Here is an 18370-nt window from a genome sequence, read left to right on the forward strand (position 1 = left end):
ATTGTATCAGAATTGTACAGAAATCATATCATACAGATCAGAATCAGATTCATATTGTATAGAAATCAGAATCAGATTTGCTTACAGAACAGATACGGAAATCAGAATCATATCAAATCAAATATCAGATATTATTTAATTCATAGCTAAATGCCCTGACACTGACGGAATCTCTACGGATTCCGGCCCCTTATGGCTCCCTTCCCAGACACTGACTGAATCTCATAAGATCCAGGCCCCTTATGCCTCCCTTTGTGCTCACGGCACCAAAACAGATGTGCTTATAGCACCAGAACAGAATTCACCGGATCCGAAACAGACCAGATATCAGATTTCAGATTTGAGCTCATTTCAGATTTCCCAGACACTAACTGAATCACTTAGGATCCAGGCCCCTTATAACTCCCTTGTTATAGCATATACAGATAGCATATCAATTCAGAAGAAATCCGGACAAATCAGAAATCAGACAAAAATCGGGCAGCACAACGACAGTATACATAATTTACACAATTTTTCCTGAAAATCATATTTTACCAAATTTGCACAGAATATAGATAATAACATTTCAGAACATTTATTCTACTGCACAGACAATTTTCAATTACACAGAAAAATCCAGTCGACCAAAAACACAGTCGAATCAAAAATACCCGGACAAAAATCTTCAGAAAATAACCAAAATGTGCACACTCGGCATGTCAACAATATACAGAAAGTTACGCGGTAAGAACTGAACCAATCAAAAGATACGGACGAAAATCACTAACGGAAACAAAATCTGAACAGAAAATACCGCCAAACACGACGGTTCTGAAAATTGAGAAAGGCGGAATGTGCCTTACCTTGCGTACAGCAATATCTCGAACAGTCTCGTCGGACGAAAACGGCTCCGCGTCGTCCGAAAATCAACTTTTGCAAATTTCACCTCGACTTTCTCTCTCCTCGGCTGATATTTTCGTTTTAATAAAATTTTCTCTCTTCAAAACGACTGATTTCAGCTTTATAATACTCAGATCGGCCCGGCCGATCGCCAGATCGTCCCGGGACGATCAGACCAAATTGGATCGTCCTGGACGGTTCCCAGAACTATTTTCCGGCCGATATTTTGAACAGTGCCAATCGGCCTGGCCGATGCCTCGATCGGCCTGGACGATGCCTACAGAAAAACACCTGCAACAAATCTGGGTAAATTCTGGAGCAAATTCTCAACTGATCGTCCCAGGACGATCCCAGATCGTCCTGGACGATCCTGGAGCAGATTTTTGATATTACACAAAGACCATCCTTGGTCTTGAAGGCAATTTTTAACTCATCTCCAGGTCGGATCCGGATCTGGCAGATCTGGTGGTACCCAATTTTGAGATTAATTTTGAAGAATAATGTGGCACCCATCATCATATCGAGTATATCATCAAGTCTTGGAATAGGGAATCATTATTTGATGGTGATCTTGTTATAGCACGGCTATCAACACACATTCTCCAAGATCCATCATTCTTCGGGGTGAGAAGGGTCAGCACCGCGCAAGGACTCAGACTCTCCTTAATGAAACCTCGATGCGGTAACTCATCGACCTGCTTCTTAAGCTCAGCATGTTCCGTGGGGTTCATGCGATAATGTGGCAGGTTCGGGAGGGAGGCTCTAGGGACGAAGTCTATGGCATGCTGAATGTCTCTAAGTAGAGGTAACTGATCTGGAAGATCATCAGGAAAGATATCAACATACTATCCTAAAATAGATTGGACTTCCTGAGGAATGGATTCGTCAAATTCGGTGGGAATCTCACGACCCACTAAGGCATAGAGAGGCACGCCTTGAGCAACCTCAGCAGTCAGAACCTTGGCGGTGACAAGGTTTAGTCCTTTCTTGGATTTAGCAGGGTTGGATTTCGAGTCATCTGTAACCCGAGGCTGCAATGGCAAAAGCTTAATCTTTTTGCCCGCATGTTCGAACACGCAGGTATTCGAACACCCAAAATTGTAGACATCGTTATCATAGATCCAGGGATGACCTAATAGAATTTATCCAACATTAATAATCAGTACATCGCACCAAACATTCTCCTTATAAGTGGCAAAGGAGATGGGTACGTTGCTTCGTTCTTTTACCTCCAAGGAAGTGGATTTGACCCACGCTATCTTATATGGGTTGGGGTGAGGAACGGCAGAAAGACCTAACTGGGATACCATGCTGGAGAAAACAACATTTATGCAGCTACCACTATCCACGATGACTTTACAATTCTTGTCTTGGATTTTGGTGTAGGTGTAGAAAATCGAGGTCCTACGCCAATCATTCATGAGTGTCGGGTGGGATAGCGCACATCTCACCACACAAATGGGAGAGGTATCCATTTTTTGAAGGTAATGGAGGACCGTAGCGTCGTCATCCTCCTCGAAGTATTCTCCTTCATCCTCGACCTGGTGGATTTGATCAACCTTGGGCTCGAGATCGTCCTCAATAATCTCCTCGATGATCGAGACTTTATATGGACTGGAGCACTGAGAAGCGATATGTACATACCCCTGGCATCGAAAGCACTTGGTCCCAGAACTGGACCGAGGGGTATCCGGGGTGGGATGTTTGTTTTTAAAATTAGATCGAGGTGCAATACCCGTGGGAGGTCGGGTCGTGCTCTCTGGAGTGGGTCGGGTAGCAGAAGTGTGTGGAGTGGAACTACTAGCTGATCTGTAGGTGGGCCTAGAGTCATGTGAACGGCTCGGGTGCTGTGAACGGGTCTCCTCTAAGTCAAGCACTAGGCTGTAGGCATTCTCCAGTGTAGTGACGTTCCGGACAAACAGCTTATTGCGAAGATCCTTTCGCAACCCGGTACGAAACATATATAAGATCTGTGCGGGGGTGGTAAAGGTCTCCCCCCTGCAGCGAATCAAGAAGTCATCGAAAGAGGCGATGTACTCCACTGGTTTGTTGCCTTGAGTAAGCCTATTCCACCTGTCCAATAGTCTTGTTGCCTTGAGTCAGCCTATTCCACCTGTCCAATAGTCGGGAGAAGTATGAGGGAGGCAAGTACTTCTGCTTGAGTTCCCGTTTCATGGACAGCCAATCGGTAATGGGGTAATCGTTTCTAACTTCCCTAAGGCTCTCTAAGTTGGCCCAAAACTGACTCGCCCTACCTGTGAGCTTCATCTCCACAAACCACAAAGCTGACCTTCCTAGCCTCGGAGATGTCATACCACTTAAAGAAACTATCCATACCTTTGACCCAGTCCAGGAAGAGCTGGAGATCGAGTGTGCCATCAAAGGTAGGAGCGTCAACTTTAATATTTTTCATGAGTGGTAGATCAGGATCATGACGTGGGTCATCTCCGTGGTAAGGGACTCGATGATTGGCACGATGCTGCCTCTCATCCAAATCTAGATCATGACGTGGGTCATGTCCGTGGTAAGGAGCTCGATGATTGGCACGATGTTGTCTCTCATCCGGGTAGGTCTCATCCCCATACATAGAAGGTGGTCTAGATGGGGTGTAGGGAATAGGGTGCTCTCTAGCTCGCTCAAGTGTGTCAAACCTCTCAGTGGTGTTCCTGCAAAGTTCAGCTAGGTCGGCTTGGTTCTCCTTGAGTTACTAGCTAATGTTGTTCATTTGACCTACCAACAAGTCTAAGGTCCTTCCTAGTTGTTCCGGGTCCATTGGGATCTGCTACTGGACACCTAAAGTGACTAGGATGTAACGGGAAGCAGATTATATGATTTGAACATACTTATGCTTTGCAAAATGATGGAGAGCAACCTAACACTTCTAAATGACACAAATGCAATAACTAAGATCCTGAAAATAAAATCTACCAGGGATCCTAACACATGCAAGAGCATATCATGCTCTGATACCAGATGATGTAGAACTACGTATGAATGTAATGAACTTTGTAAGATCTTGCACAACTTTTGATTACAGAATAACGAAGAAAACTACAAACATTTAAAACAACGGAATAAAATGTAAGAGGGGTCACACTCGCTTAAACTAAGTCACATAACCAGAGATTTGAAACTTCAAAATAAATTAGAAAACAACATCATGCCAGAATAGTAGTTTCAATAAAAATCCCTAGTCTAACAATGAGAGCTAGAAGCAAAGAGGTGCACTCAAATCTCTACGTTTACTAAGCTTAGCAGAAGCAGGCGAAGGCGTCCTTCGCAACTTCAATCAATTCAAAAAAAAAAAAGGTTAGACTTAAGAAACACAAGAGTAGAGAACCTTCGTTAAGGACTGGCGGCGATCCTCCACTCGACGATCTCTAACTGCTCTTCAATAGCTTCCACCAAAGTATCCAAGATGCGTTCAATGTAATCTTCAACGGTATGATCGATCCTCGGGTTGACGTCAAAGAAAGTTGAATGGAGAATGTGCACGAAGCCGTGTTCGTCGTACTCGAGTCCGTATTCAGTGTCGGGATCGGCCATTCATGGATGCTAGTGAACGATGTCTTCCCAAGTAGCTAGCACTCTTTGAACATTGTTGAAGAGAAAAATGTTTCCCTTCAACTCAAAGTAGAGAGGAGGCAAGGAGGAATTTCCCTCTCAAAACTGAAATAAATTTCAGATTTTGAGATTTAAGAGATGAGAAATTATGAGGGAAATTAATCTCCCTAAATTGGGGAAAGAGAATTAATGAGAGAGAAGAGTGGAGAGAGAGAGGGGGGCGGGTCAGGTAAAGAGAGAGAGGGGGCCGGTGGCTATGAAGAGGGAGGGATTTTAAATTGATTCCAAAATTAGGAGGGTTTTCTTTAGTAACAAATTAAATAAAAAGGGGATTAGGTAAAATCGGATAAGGAGGTGGAGATGAACTTTAGAAATACTTCCAATAAGGACTAGAGGGGATTTAGGAAATAAATCACAAATCCCTATGGGGAGGCCGGCGGCATGCATGGGCAATGGAGCATTTAATGGGGATAATTAAGGCTTCCTAAATTAACTTTAAGAATTAGTAAAGTAAATAAACAAATCCAACTTGAATTTAAAAATCAAATTGATTTAAATTAAGTACTTTCCTAAAATAGGTGAACTAAATTAGGAAAGAATTTTAGAATTTCAAATTTAGATAACTTGAATTTCAAATTAATTCCAAATTGCATTCACCCAAATTAAGAAACCCAAGGATGAGTGGAAAGAGGTGAGGCCAGCGGCTAGGGCTAGAGCCTGCGAGAGAGGGAGGGATTGGTGAGGGGAGAATTGGGTGGTGGAAGATTAGATGGTCGATCAGCAAGGAGGATGGGGCCTTGGTCAACGGCTAGGTGGTGGGAGATGGGGGTTGAGGGAAGACGAATATAGGAAACCACGAACCCGCCCGTCTCCAAGGTTGGTGGGTGATGCGCCAATCTCCCTCTCCAAGGGGTCTCTCTCCGATCTCTCAAGCTCTCTCAAGAATTCCAACAAGAAAACAAAATTCTCAAATAATCATTCATTAAACTCAAAAAAAAAATAGGGAGGGCTATAATAAAGCCTCATACAAAGGACTCAAAGACAAAAGACACTAATGCCCCCTTGGGTTTACATACGACATCCCTTCAGGGTACAATGGGAAACTAAAGAAAACAAATAATATACAACAACATAATTAAGAAAATACATAGGATAAATCAAAAATACAATGACTCAATCGTGGTCATAGATCGGCGGCCACACCTTTGATAAACCTTCCATGATTTGATGTCCCCATCATATACCCTACCAACCGGGTTATCAGAAGGCCGACGTTTTATGTGACCAAATCATCTAAGGCGACTTTCTAATATTATTATCTGCCACTGGAGCAACTCCACCCTTTCCACATATATGCTCATTTTGCATTCTATCTCTAAGAGTAAAGCAACTCATCCATATTAGCATCCTCATCTCTGCAACACTAATGGCCAACATTTTGTGCCATAAAATAGTGCAGGCCTCACCACCATCTTATAGAAATTTCACTTAAGTTTGAGGGATATTTTTCTATCACACAACAGACCAGATGCCTTCCTCCACTTCAACCATCTAACTTGAATTATACTAATAATATCTCCATCTTTTACTACCTCAGCCTGCCTCAAATTATTGTTGCAGATCAGATCCGGAAACTTCATTTCATCACTTCTTTGATTAGCACAAGTAGTTTCAGATAAAGACTTCTCCCCTGAAAAAATTTCTAATGGGGTCACCAAGTGAGTAGTTTTTCCAACTAACTTGAACATTAAGTGAGAGTTCCGAATCATAGATATATCACTCGGACTAGTTTTCAAGTTACCCCCTCCAAGGTTTTCATTCATCAAAGAAATATCATGCATGTTTCCAGCCCCATCAAGTTCTCCCTGTTCAGCGTGATGATCAACAACTTCCTGGTAAACATGATGCTCCCCTAGTGATTGTCCATGTTCTAGACCTTTTGATACACCTTTGGAGCCTGAAAGTCTGCCCGAGAGGCCTAAATCTAAAGGACCAGGAGATGAAGTGGCCTGTAAATTAACAGTGCCAACAGTTGGAAGCGGAGGAGAAGGGCGAATATCAGTATTTGATGAAGACAACTCAGAATTATTGTTAGCTTCTGAAGATATAAAAGTTGGAGAATAGACAAATAGGATCTCAGAGTTACTTGCACCAACAAAAAGCATGAGTGAAGCACCTGCGGATGGAATATCACTAGGAACACGAGAAAGCTCAGATGCAGAAAACTCTTCTGAATAAATTACATTATAAATTTGTGAATTACAAGGGTCTTTGGCCAATATAAGGTTATCAACACGTGGCAAACACTGTGCCAAACTCAAAGCATATTGTTGAATAGCCTGTGTTTGGACGCAATAAACTTGAACCACATGTTCACCATCAGGAAAGATATCACTTGTTCTAGTGAGGCTCAACATAGGCATTGTAACAGTAAAGTGGGCAATATAGTCCATGTATGTCGCAGCAGGATATGGACCATAATATATATGGACAGCATATATAGCATTTTTCTTGGCATTTGCAAGTAATATAAGGCTTTCTTGAGAAATAATAAGAACTTTAATTATAAATAAATAAATAAACTCCACTACCCGCTGTTCTGTTAAACTTCTTAATTCTTAAGTTTGATTGCATCGCCATGATTCAGAATCACTGGGTAACAACCAGCCCTCTTCAGCTGCTGAAGACCATAACTTCAATTCACGGTTCAATGGACCTGAAGTAAGAAGAAATATGTGATCAGGATGTTGGGGAAATGTCAAGAATAAAACCGAATGGACAGATTGGCCTTCATGTGGCCTCAATGTCACAACGGGCAGCATCTTACGATCATCCCAGATTTTTACCAGTTCTGTTTTATTTTTCATTTACAACTTTCTCCTTGTCGAGCAATTTATCATCAGAAGGAGCTTGTATATCACTTATTGAACTCTTGCACTTCTCCTCAATTATTTGCATTTTCAACTTTCTCACCCATGATCACCACCATTCCGATAACATCTTCCTCCTCCAGTGTAGTAGTTGTCGTGTTCCCTCCATGTTTCCCTCGTATATTGAGGGTGGGAATCTCGCCTTTCCTCCATTCACCTCCCCATGATCTAATCCCCATGGCTCAACTCGTCCACCTCCTTCTCCAATTGTCCACTCCCCTTGTCAAAACGGCATCCTACTTTGCTGTCATCTCCCCAAAAACCTCGCTCTGATTCCAATTTGATACGCGGAAGCAAAAACAACATATTAGAGAAGAAGAAATTGCATGAAGACAAGTATGGGAGTTGATTTTTTATTATTTCTTCAATAAGAAAGAAAGATATAAGTTATCTACTATTCAAGAGGTAGAACGGCTCTCCCACAAACCCTTGACGCCTCTAGGAACAACTCCAAAGAAAAACTACAACAAAGACCATCACATAATAGCATATCCTAAACCCTAGACAACTCCATCTTAAATAGCCCTAGAACACAAAATCATAAATAGAACATTCCTAATCAACATAAACATATTTAAGAAACCATCTTAAATAATTAGGATTTTCCTAAATAACATACACATGATTTAGAAAACCTTCATAATTAAAATCTCCCTAATTAAATCCTTCCTAACACACAATAACCATATTTAGAACATTCCTAATCATTAAAAATAATTTAGAAAACATTCCTAAATAATTAAACATAATTTAGAAAACCTTTTTAATTCCCTCCCAATCAAATCATCCCTCTTTCATAAATAAGCATTCGTAATCCCCCCTTCTCCCCCTTAAACATGATTTAGGAAACCTTCCTAATTAAAACCTCCCTAATTAAATTCTTCCTAACACACAATAACCATATTTAGAACCTTCCTAATTATTAAACATAACTAAGGAAATCTTTCTAATTTCCTCCCAATCAAATCAGCCCTCTTTCATAAATAAGCATTTCTAATTCCCCCCCTCTCTCTCTCACACGCTCTCTCTCTTTAAGCCCCTCTTTCTTCTTGGCCATCGTCCACTCTATTGGGGCCCACCAGCTCATTCGAGAGTCTATCAGAATTCAGGGAACAAATTTCCTAAATGGGGTTTAGTGTATTAGCCAAGAAAAACATTATCTTTGATTTTATATGCATGACCCTAAATTCTGACAAAAACTAACATACTAATTGTTAACAAATTGTTAAGCCATTATGGTGACTTGGATCTTACATAGCCGAATTGATTCGTTATATATTGACAAGAAAGAGTAGTTTCCAGTAGATTGAAGGTTAGCCAAGTAGTTGAATAATAAATATCATAGTTAAGTAAATAGCGTACAATACTCACAAAGCTTAACAAGCAGTTCTCAATTGGAGTACTCACCCGTTTAACTAGGTTGTAGTAAAGTAAATTAAGCATAATTAAGAGGAAATAGACTAAGTAGTTCACACAAAAGAACCCAAGAGCAATCAGCGAAGTGCAGAGCCAACCTGTGATCACCACATTTCTTGTGGAAGATAACCTCAAGCTCGGACGAGTGACAAATGTTATCGCCAAAACAATTAGATTAACCCATTCACATTAATTAGGAGTTGTTTGGTTCCAAGTATTAAAAGCATAACATAAAAGAAATGTAATAGGTTCGATTTTTTTAGATTTGGTTTTAAGTAAACTAAATAAAAAGCATTTCTATAATGAATTTGGAAGGCCATAGAATGTCAATTTCTTATGACTTGGGAATTTTCCCAAATCAAGCAAATTCCTAATACATTAAAAACACGTAGCATTTTAATGAAAATGTCCTCGTTGTATTTTAATGCATTTAAATTAAATAATAACAATAACAAAAATACAAAAAAAAAAACTTTAATTCATTTGATTTGCAATCAATCAAACAACTCCATTTCAAAAATACATGTATTTCAGTCATTCGACCTTTATAAAATGCATGAATTTGAAAAACATCCAACTAAACATCCCTCAAGGGAGCTTACTTCTTAGCATAAAAGTTATTGTTCCATTACATTGGCAAGGAATGTGAGAGGCAACTGAAATTGAGATTTGAGCAAGCAAGAAAGAAACTTACAAAAAATTCATCAAAATTGTGTCAACCTTCAAGTGAGGAGTTCTAATCCATTAATTGCAGTGCTCTTATGTGTTAAGATTCATTTGTTGTTATTTGCACAATAATAGAGTAGTAAAATTCCTGCATTATCTTTTCATTGTGTTTCATTGTGGTGGCAGTTCAGATGCCAAATAGTAAGCTCTCTTCTACCATTATTTTTTATTTCCTTCTTTGGTGGAATAGGAACAGTTTACAAAAATTACACTGATGTATAACAACATTAATGAAAGAATAGGAGGTCCATTAGATTGCTCAAAGCTAACCTCATGCTCATATCAAGATAATAAAGTAACTATGTTCTATAATAAGCATAAAGATCAAAATTGCTAAAATAAATAAAAAAAGAAAAATTATGAAAAAGTGCTGTGAATTTTTTTTTTTTTTTTTTGAAAAGAAAACTTATAAAAAAGTGCTAACCAAAAAGACGAAGAAGATGTTCAGCCCCATATATAGATGATGGTGATATGTTATCATGGACTGCTTCTTGATATTGTTGGCGCTCCTTTTTGTACAAAAGCATGAGGGGCAATGCTTTGTCAAAATAGCATCGTATACCCTTTAGAATCTCCGCAACTGATTCAACAATCCTTTATCCATCGTTACCATAACAGATATAAGATGTGATTCAGAGAAACTAGAAACATAGAATTCAAACAAAAAATAATGATACTTTTAAGCAATATGTTTCATGCTATTGAGAACATAGGAGATAGGTAAGTGGTGGAAGGAAAGTAATAACGATGACCTCATGAAAAAAAACTTATTGCAATGTTATCAATTAGGAAAATTATGTGGGGTGGAAATCCAGTTTGAATGGACATACATGGAAAAAGAGGATTTACAAACTTGACACCAAACACTCGGGATAAGGATGGATGACATCCATGCCAATAGTACTGTGGTCAGTAATTTGAAAAGAATAGGCAGAGTTGTAATACAAATAAAAGAAGTAACAAAATTGCAGTTAGGAACAAATAAAAATCTCATGAAATTTATTAAGCCTGGTGATTGAAAATTGAGCCTCCAATAGCCATGTCAGCATATTGCAAAAACCACCAAGATAACAAGAATTATTAACGAAAAAATGTGCACAAGTATACACACAAAGTAGAACCTTGCATCAAATCCAAGTTCATAAAAGTTAATTGATGATTGGCTAATATTTAAGGCCTCAAGTCCCCTACGGAGAATTATATAGGAATTTAAATGGTTTAGCAACATCACAAAGCTTAAAGGAGCAGATAATAAAGCATGAAACAACACTTTGGTCAAGTAGATTAATTAATCAACAAGTAACCAACGAATCATCAAATTTCTCACACAATATTGCAATAAGAACACTAGATTACATAAAAAAGCATATTATAATCTCAACTCTCAATAGAAATTTATTTTCCACTTAATCCTATCTCATATTAAATTTTGAATTAGCCTATAGTGTAAGAGAGGGTAGCCATGTCCTAAAGGTTGTGAAAGTTAAGCATGCCCTAAAGGTTGTGAAAGTTAAGCATGTCCTAAAGGTTATGAAATTGAAAAACAAACCAAGATGCAAGAATCGATTTTATTTCTAAATTTGCACTAGTATGAATGCTTATAGCTTGCTTATATTAGCTTAACTTGAATTATTCCAGCAAAAATGTTGTCAAATGACATGGAATAATCCGCATTCCTGTTTCATTTATTTTTCTACTTCAATGGAGTGCTTATTAGTATATCCTGCTTGTGGAAGGGAAAACTAATTTCTCAGCAGCTACGACAAAAGTATGCAAGGTCTTGTGTCCCAAATTGATACAAACCAAGTGGAATAATCCTAAGAAGCCAATCTAGTAATGACAGAATTCTTCCACATTCACATTGAAAAAAACCCTTATAAAATCCTCTTTGGCATCATTCCTATCTCGGGTTACATATGCAAACTAGCCATAGATGTTTGTCAGTATGTATGATTTCTAACAATGCCATTAATCCTTTTGTGACATCAGATCTATCTTGGCCTTACATTTTCTTCATCTTAGATATTTCTTCCATTCTTACAGTGTACAGGCCACTACCACACTCAGATTTTAGACGTCAAAACATAAAAATAACAAATGATATGTAAAGCAGCGTATATCTGAACTTACATGCCATCCTTTTTAGTTCGATACTCAAGGTATTTCTTTAAAATATCATCAACATTTGGTGAACGAGGAAGCTTGACAAGCTGCACACATACAATCACAAGTCAAACTTTTATTGGCCGAATAAAAAAAGAACAGTGGTCCTGATGTGATACATGTATGAAAACAAGAATTGCTTTGCGAAATTAATAATAATTTGAACAAAACATTGCCAATTGTAAACTTTATGTTTCACCAAGTTAGATTCCTGAATTTTCAATTAGAAGTTATGCAATAGCATACGGTTACAAACGAGATTAAAAGGGTACTTGCAAATAACAACAAAATAAATAAGTAAAACTAACAACAACGAATAACAAAAATCCACGACTTAATAATTAGAAATGTTCACCCAGAGTTCCCTCACTCTCGCTCCTGAAAATGGTGTTTAGCGGAGAAAGATTAAATGTAACCCTAGTGATGCCACCACGAGACAAGTGACGCTTAAGGTATTGTTCGTCGGAGAAGTAGCCAGAGGAGGGGAAGTCAATGGCTGTCCGATGATTTGCCACTGTCCAGTAGGTCGTTGCTCGTCGATCGTCTCGACGAAATGATAGAGTATGCGATCTACGTAGCTTTCAACAGATTCTTCGAATTCCTAGTGGGGATCAAAGAAGGGCGACTGAAGGATGTAGATTTGTCCTTGGGAGTTATATGCAAATCTGTGGTCGACTTCAAGATCGGCCATTCATGGAGACGACGTTGGCTTTCTTGGACTTGATCCTTGAGAGAATTAGTGTTGGAGGAGAGAAGGGGAGTTTGGAGAAGATGGGAATTTCGGCTAGGGTTAGGAGGGGGTTACTCTTTGGAATTAGTAAGGAAAGTGGAGATGAATAGCTTTTGGAAAATCTGAATATTAATTTCAGATTTTCTAGAGAGGGAAGGATTAATTTTGAAATTCAAAATTATCCCTAAATTGGGCTAGGAGGGGCGGCGGTTTGGAGGGATTAAGTGGGAGAATTTAATTAGGGATTAGGGATTGGGGTTTAATTGGAGAGAGAATAGGGGAGAGAGGGGGCCGGCCATAAGGGGAGGGATGATAAGGCATCTAGGTTCAATGTATGTGGGCCAACGGTGTTAATTGAAGATTAGAATCAAATCTGAAATTTGATTTCATATTTGATTAAATTATGGAGGCTTCCTAATTGGGGGGTATTAATGAGGAAATTTATTTGAAATTCAAATATTTAATTGAATTCAAATAAAGACCTTTCAAAATTGATATGAGTTATTTTATGAAGGTAATGGAGGGTTTGAATTTTGAAATTCAAAATTCATGGAAGGTTTTAGAGGGGCAGTTCGGCGGCTAGGGAGCCATGGAAGGCCGGCGGGTGGAGAGGAGGTGGGTTCCGGCGGGTTGGGCCTGGGCGTGGGAAGCCGCCAGTGGAGGGGAAGGGGAGGGGTGAGGATGCCGTCGGTTTGGGAGAATGGGGAAGGTTCAGCCGGCAGGTACAGGAGGGGAGGAGGGAGGAGGGAGGAGGAAGAAGAAAAAAATAAGGGAAAACCAAGAGCCAACTAATGGGGGGTTGTTGGGTATTTCGTTGGCCTCTCCTAGGCTTCGCCACTCACTCAAAAGCTCACAAAAAAGTAGGAGATAGAAATCTGAGAAATTTTCATTAATCATCATTGACCTCATACAAAGCAAAAGACCTTTATATATATGCCTCAATAATAAAGACAAGAAGAAAGACTTAAATGCCTTCGGGGCTACAATAAAAACTCACTACCCATAGGGGTAAAGTAGGAAAACTGAGATGCAAAATAAACAAAACATAAAATACATCAAAAGTAAAGGCTCCGAATTATAGCCGTCGATCAACAATTCCGTCGATGGTACACATGTAGAAATCTCAATCTAATGTCCTCATCAGATCCTTTCTCGACAGAATGCCAGAATAAAAATAGAAAAAAAATTGTGCACACTTTGAGAGAATAAAATGAAAATAGAAGTATCCTTTTTGAAAAACAATGTTGACAAAATGTCGTTTGGGTAAATAATGACTAAAAACCTATCTGGCACAACAAAATATGCTGCTAAATAATTAGAAGGCTCAAGTGAAGTATGTCAAACGATTTAGTAAAAATTTTATGAAGAAAGCATGCAAAAGTATTTGGCATATAATTTATCAAGGAAAAAATGATTACCTAAGGATAGTTTAAGTGCAATAGAAAATCAGGCCTCCCTAACAACCATCGTAAATTCATGGTGCAACTACTCTCCTCATTAACTTTTTTTTTTCTGTATGCACTTTAAACAACCAAAAAAATGAAGTGTTTCTTAGAACTCACAAGGCCTGTGCTAAATTCTCTCTTTTATGTGGTTCTAACCGGAGAGTATAAGGTCTAGAACTGTGCTCAACCGCGAATCTCTTCACCCACACAATATGAAACAATAAAAAAAAAATAAAGTGAATGCTTCAATGATGAGGAATGCTTCATCCTTTAGCTCTAAACTAGCACCCATATCTACAGAAAGGATGAGCATCATCCACCACGTCAATTGGGGTTACTTTTGCTAACAAATTCACCTCGTTAAACTTGAGGACACCCTTTTCCTCCAGATGAAAGTGGTCATGGTCACATAATTATCTTTGCCCAATTCAATTGCATCAACATCAAAAACAAAATGAATAACAATGCCACCAATGTCTAGGAGTAGGTCTGTCAATATTTGACACGACACGAAAACCTGACCCGAACCCAGCCTGAAAATTTTTGGTTAGACCCGACCCATTTCCAAAATGGGTCGGGTTCTGGTTTCCAGGTTCGACATATTTGAAAAATGGGTCGGGTTCGGGTTAACCCGACGGGTTGCCGAGTCAACCCGGAAACCCGTTTAAAATGGTTGCCCGGCTGCCCATGGACTGGCCCTAGGCTGCCCGCTCCCTGCCCGGCTTCCCGCGGAGCTGCCCGACCCTGCCCGCCCCCTGCCCGCGCGGCTACCTGCGTGCCCGCCAAAGCAGCCCGCACCTGCCCAGTGTCGGACGAGTGTCGTGTCAGACACGGTGTCGAACACTGCACGCCTCTTTGAGGAGAAGTGTCGGTGCATCATAGTCTAGGAGCCATCCATGGAATCGGTCAATGAGGATTGTTTCTGCATTAACATCAAAAGATGCATATGCAAAAAAAAGCTAGTGTAGAGAGGTGAAGATTCCACAACAAGGGGAAGGGCCAAAGAAAAAGGGGTAGGTGGAAGAGGTTTACGATGGGCAGGTCAAAGAAGTTGAGAGAGACGTTGTTTCAAAAAATTTAAAGCGTTTAAATCATATTTTTAGTATTTTAAAAGCAAGTTATTTTGGTTTTAAGCAAAAAATAAATGAACAAACTTATTTTGTTAATAGTTTAATTTGTTTTAAAGAAGACAAAAAATCACAAATAGCACTTATTTAATTGCTAATTCATATAGAATGTTAAGTCATAATTCAAAGTAACATATGGATAAATGCAACATTTTAAAATAGCAAATAACCAAAAAATCAACTGTAAAATTATAAGATAAGCGATTATTAGTATGTCAACCATCACATTTAAAATTGATAAAATAGTTATTTATTGCAAATCATGTTGGACACCATGTTTAAAAGAAATTTTTTGGGGCTCGCCTCGAGATGAATGGGGCAGCAAAAAGGAAGAATTGGACTTGTGGGGTGTATTAAGGAATCGCCCCAGGAGCTCATGGCATGTATTTATGCCTCATTATCAAAGAAATAGGCTTATGATATAACTTAAACTAAACTAAATTAAATTTTCAATTTACAAAATTATAATGTGTTATAAATAACTTTCCTATCTTCTGTAGTATAAAAAATGTGAATAAAAAGATTTCTTTTTCCATTTAATCTTTTGATGGCTAAGGTTATCAACTTGACTGCTCTACTACAGGCCAACAAGAACATTCAAGCTGAAAGCTCAACTAGCCTTCATCTCCCAAGCATCGCATGACTTGCATGTTCCTCCAACTCTCTACTTGTTTCACCAAGGCTCCCATGTCAAATCATTACTTGACTTTATCACAGCTCTATGTCTGGATTACTATCATCTTTCTCACATCATGTCTATTATCAAAGGCTTAAGCCTGACCTGCACCACTCATCTTTGTCGCATAGTGGCTTATTGGCGCCACTCTAACATCAAAGAAATTACTTGTCCCATGCTCTCAACAAATTAATAGGTCTCTTCAATGTTTAAAATTGTGCAACTAGTTATTGATGCATTTTTTTGTTCATGAGGCGAGGAGTAAGCCTCAAGGCATTTTGAGGCCCGAGCCTCAAAATAAAATATTGTGTTAAGTGCAAATAAATATTAAAAGTAAATTTTTATATAATACCTAAATAATATGTTAAAAGATGACAAATTATCTTTCTATTGAACTATGAAGTAACACAATGACATATGAAACAAAAAATTTGCACTAGACATAAAGTGTTTAGTGATAAATTGCAAGAAATATAATTGAAATGCAAATATTAAAAGAGAAAAAAATATTAAATATAGGAGCTGCATAATAGTATCATATAATATTGAGTTCAACTTCAAATTATTTCTTTCTTAGCTCCATACTTATCTACATTTAATTTTTAAAAATGGCTAAAAGTTGACAACTAGAAAATCATTTGTATTGTCATCACTGATGGGATATTTATTTGAGTCATCATTATAACAAATTGATTTATCCCCTATCTCATCCTGTGGAGTCTAATGCCTCACCATATGCTTCTAAATTTATTTCAGGCATCTTACTCTTTCATAAATGTATTTAATCAATATAAAGATGAGATTAATACTACAAAATTTTTAGAGTTGATGGTGTTGTGCGGATTTCAAGTGATCCTTGACGACGACTATGAGGGTGATGGCTGTGACGAAGGCGACGGGCTGGATGTTGAGAGGAAATTGTAAGTTTACTTTAGGCTTTCAAGTTTACTTAGGGGTGTACGAAGTGTGATTTGTTTGGGGCATTAATTTAGGATTTATGTAAGTTTTAACATATATATATATATATATATATATAAGGATTAGGCGAGGCAAGCCTCAAGGCGGGCCTCAACAAAGTTGAGGTGCAAGCCTCATAAAAGAAACTCAAGGCGTAAGCCTTAAGGCATTTTTCACTGAAATTGCACAAAGGCTAGCCTCATATTGCACAATTTTAAACAATGGCTCTCTTTGTACCTGTTGATGGTGAATCACATGATTATGGAGTTTAGGGTTTGTAATTTATTTCAATTTTTTTACATTTGATTTTTTTAATCATATTTAAAATGGAGGAATGCTTCAGGCTTGTTGTGCGATAGAAAAGTACCCCTCAAACTTAAGGAAAAATTCTATAAGATGGTGGTGAGACCTGCGATGCTTTATGGTGTTGAATGTTGTGAGGCCTGCAATGCTTTATGGTGCTGAATGTTGGTCATTAAAAGAGTAGCATAATACTAAGTTAAGTGTTACAGAGATGAGGATGCTTAGGTAGATGAGTGGCTTTACCCTTAGAGATAGGATACAAAATGAGCATATACGTGAAAAGGTTGGAGTAGTTCTAGTGGAAGATAAGATTAGGTCTACCTCTACCTTTCTTAACATAAGTCAAATCTAATACCTCAACTTTAGGTGGGTTTTGGCCGGTGCACCGCCGGGTCTCCGGCGATAAGGGGGGACGTTCATGGAGCAGCAGCGGCGTCTCCTCCCTTCGGAGGCATGGTCAAAATATAGGAAAGGCTTATCGGTACAGGTTCTTGATTCCTCAGAGGTTTTCAATGGGGGATCAAAAGTTCTGGATGGATTTAATCAGAATTTCAAGAGCTTCAAAGAAAAGCCTTTAATTATCAATGAAGGAGGTCTGTTGAGCAGAAAGGAATTACCCGTTCTGGTAACAGGTAAGGGTAAGGAGGTTTTCAAGGAGGTTTTTCAGCAATCATCGGAGGTCTCTCCGATTTCGGAGGTTGGTGGTATAAATGGAGGAAGGAGGGGTGATGCCTCTTCTTCGGGAGATTTGAGGATTTCTTCTAACTTCGGTTTTATTTCAAAATCATTGCCTTCGTCTCCTGATGGGAGGTCACTTAGTAGAACAGTTCAGGAGAGTCTCATTTCTCAGGGTGCAAATGAAGTGGATGTGGTTTTGTCTCAAAACAAAGAAGGTGATGGCCCCGTTGAAGGCCTTAAAACGGTTTTGGAGGATCTTTCTTCGGAAGAGGTGAATGGAAAAAAGGAACATGCTCCATCGGCCTGGGTGAAGAAGCCTTATGTGAAGGTTGATAATTTGGAGCTGGGCTCATTTTTATCGGATGATGGGAAAGTAGTGTTACTACAAACAGAGAAAGAATTGGAGAATGCCAAACGTTTGGAGAAGGCTGTAGTAGTCAAAACTTTTGGTGATAATATCCCCTTCCAAGTTATAAGTACAGATTTACGAAGACATTGGGATAAGTTTGGGAAATTCCACATCACTGGCCTGGGTCTTGGTTGGATCTTGTGCTCTTTTTGAAGATGCTTCAGTGGTGGAAAAGGTTTTAGCAGGTGGACCTTGGTGGGTCAGAGGCCATGTGGTTGGCCTAGATAGATGGTCACCTAATTTCAATCCAACTTCTTTAAAGGGAATTTCTTCTCCGGTGTGGATAAGGTTGCCCAACATCCCCCTGCAATGTTGGGACGAGGTCAACATATGCAGGATTGCTTCACAGATAGGCAAACCATAT

General features: G+C 38.9%; 1 protein-coding gene across 2 annotated transcripts in view; it reads right to left on the minus strand.

The window, feature by feature from the left end:
* Positions 1–18370, minus strand: part of LOC110092940 (protein MRG1) — a 76469-nt gene that overhangs the window by 12967 nt on the left and 45132 nt on the right. The window contains exons 8-9 of one of the 2 annotated variants that reach the window (XM_020817652.2): positions 11649–11728; positions 9943–10112 (exon numbers count right to left, since the gene is read on the minus strand). In XM_020817652.2, coding sequence (XP_020673311.1) covers positions 9943–10112; positions 11649–11728 — 250 coding nt within the window. The remainder of the gene's footprint in view (positions 1–9942; positions 10113–11648; positions 11729–18370) is intronic. The other variant, XM_020817653.2, reaches the window with a different exon arrangement.

Source organism: Dendrobium catenatum, unplaced genomic scaffold (assembly GCF_001605985.2).
Source record: "Dendrobium catenatum unplaced genomic scaffold, ASM160598v2 fragScaff_scaffold_840, whole genome shotgun sequence".
Taxonomy (NCBI): Eukaryota; Viridiplantae; Streptophyta; class Magnoliopsida; order Asparagales; family Orchidaceae; genus Dendrobium; species Dendrobium catenatum.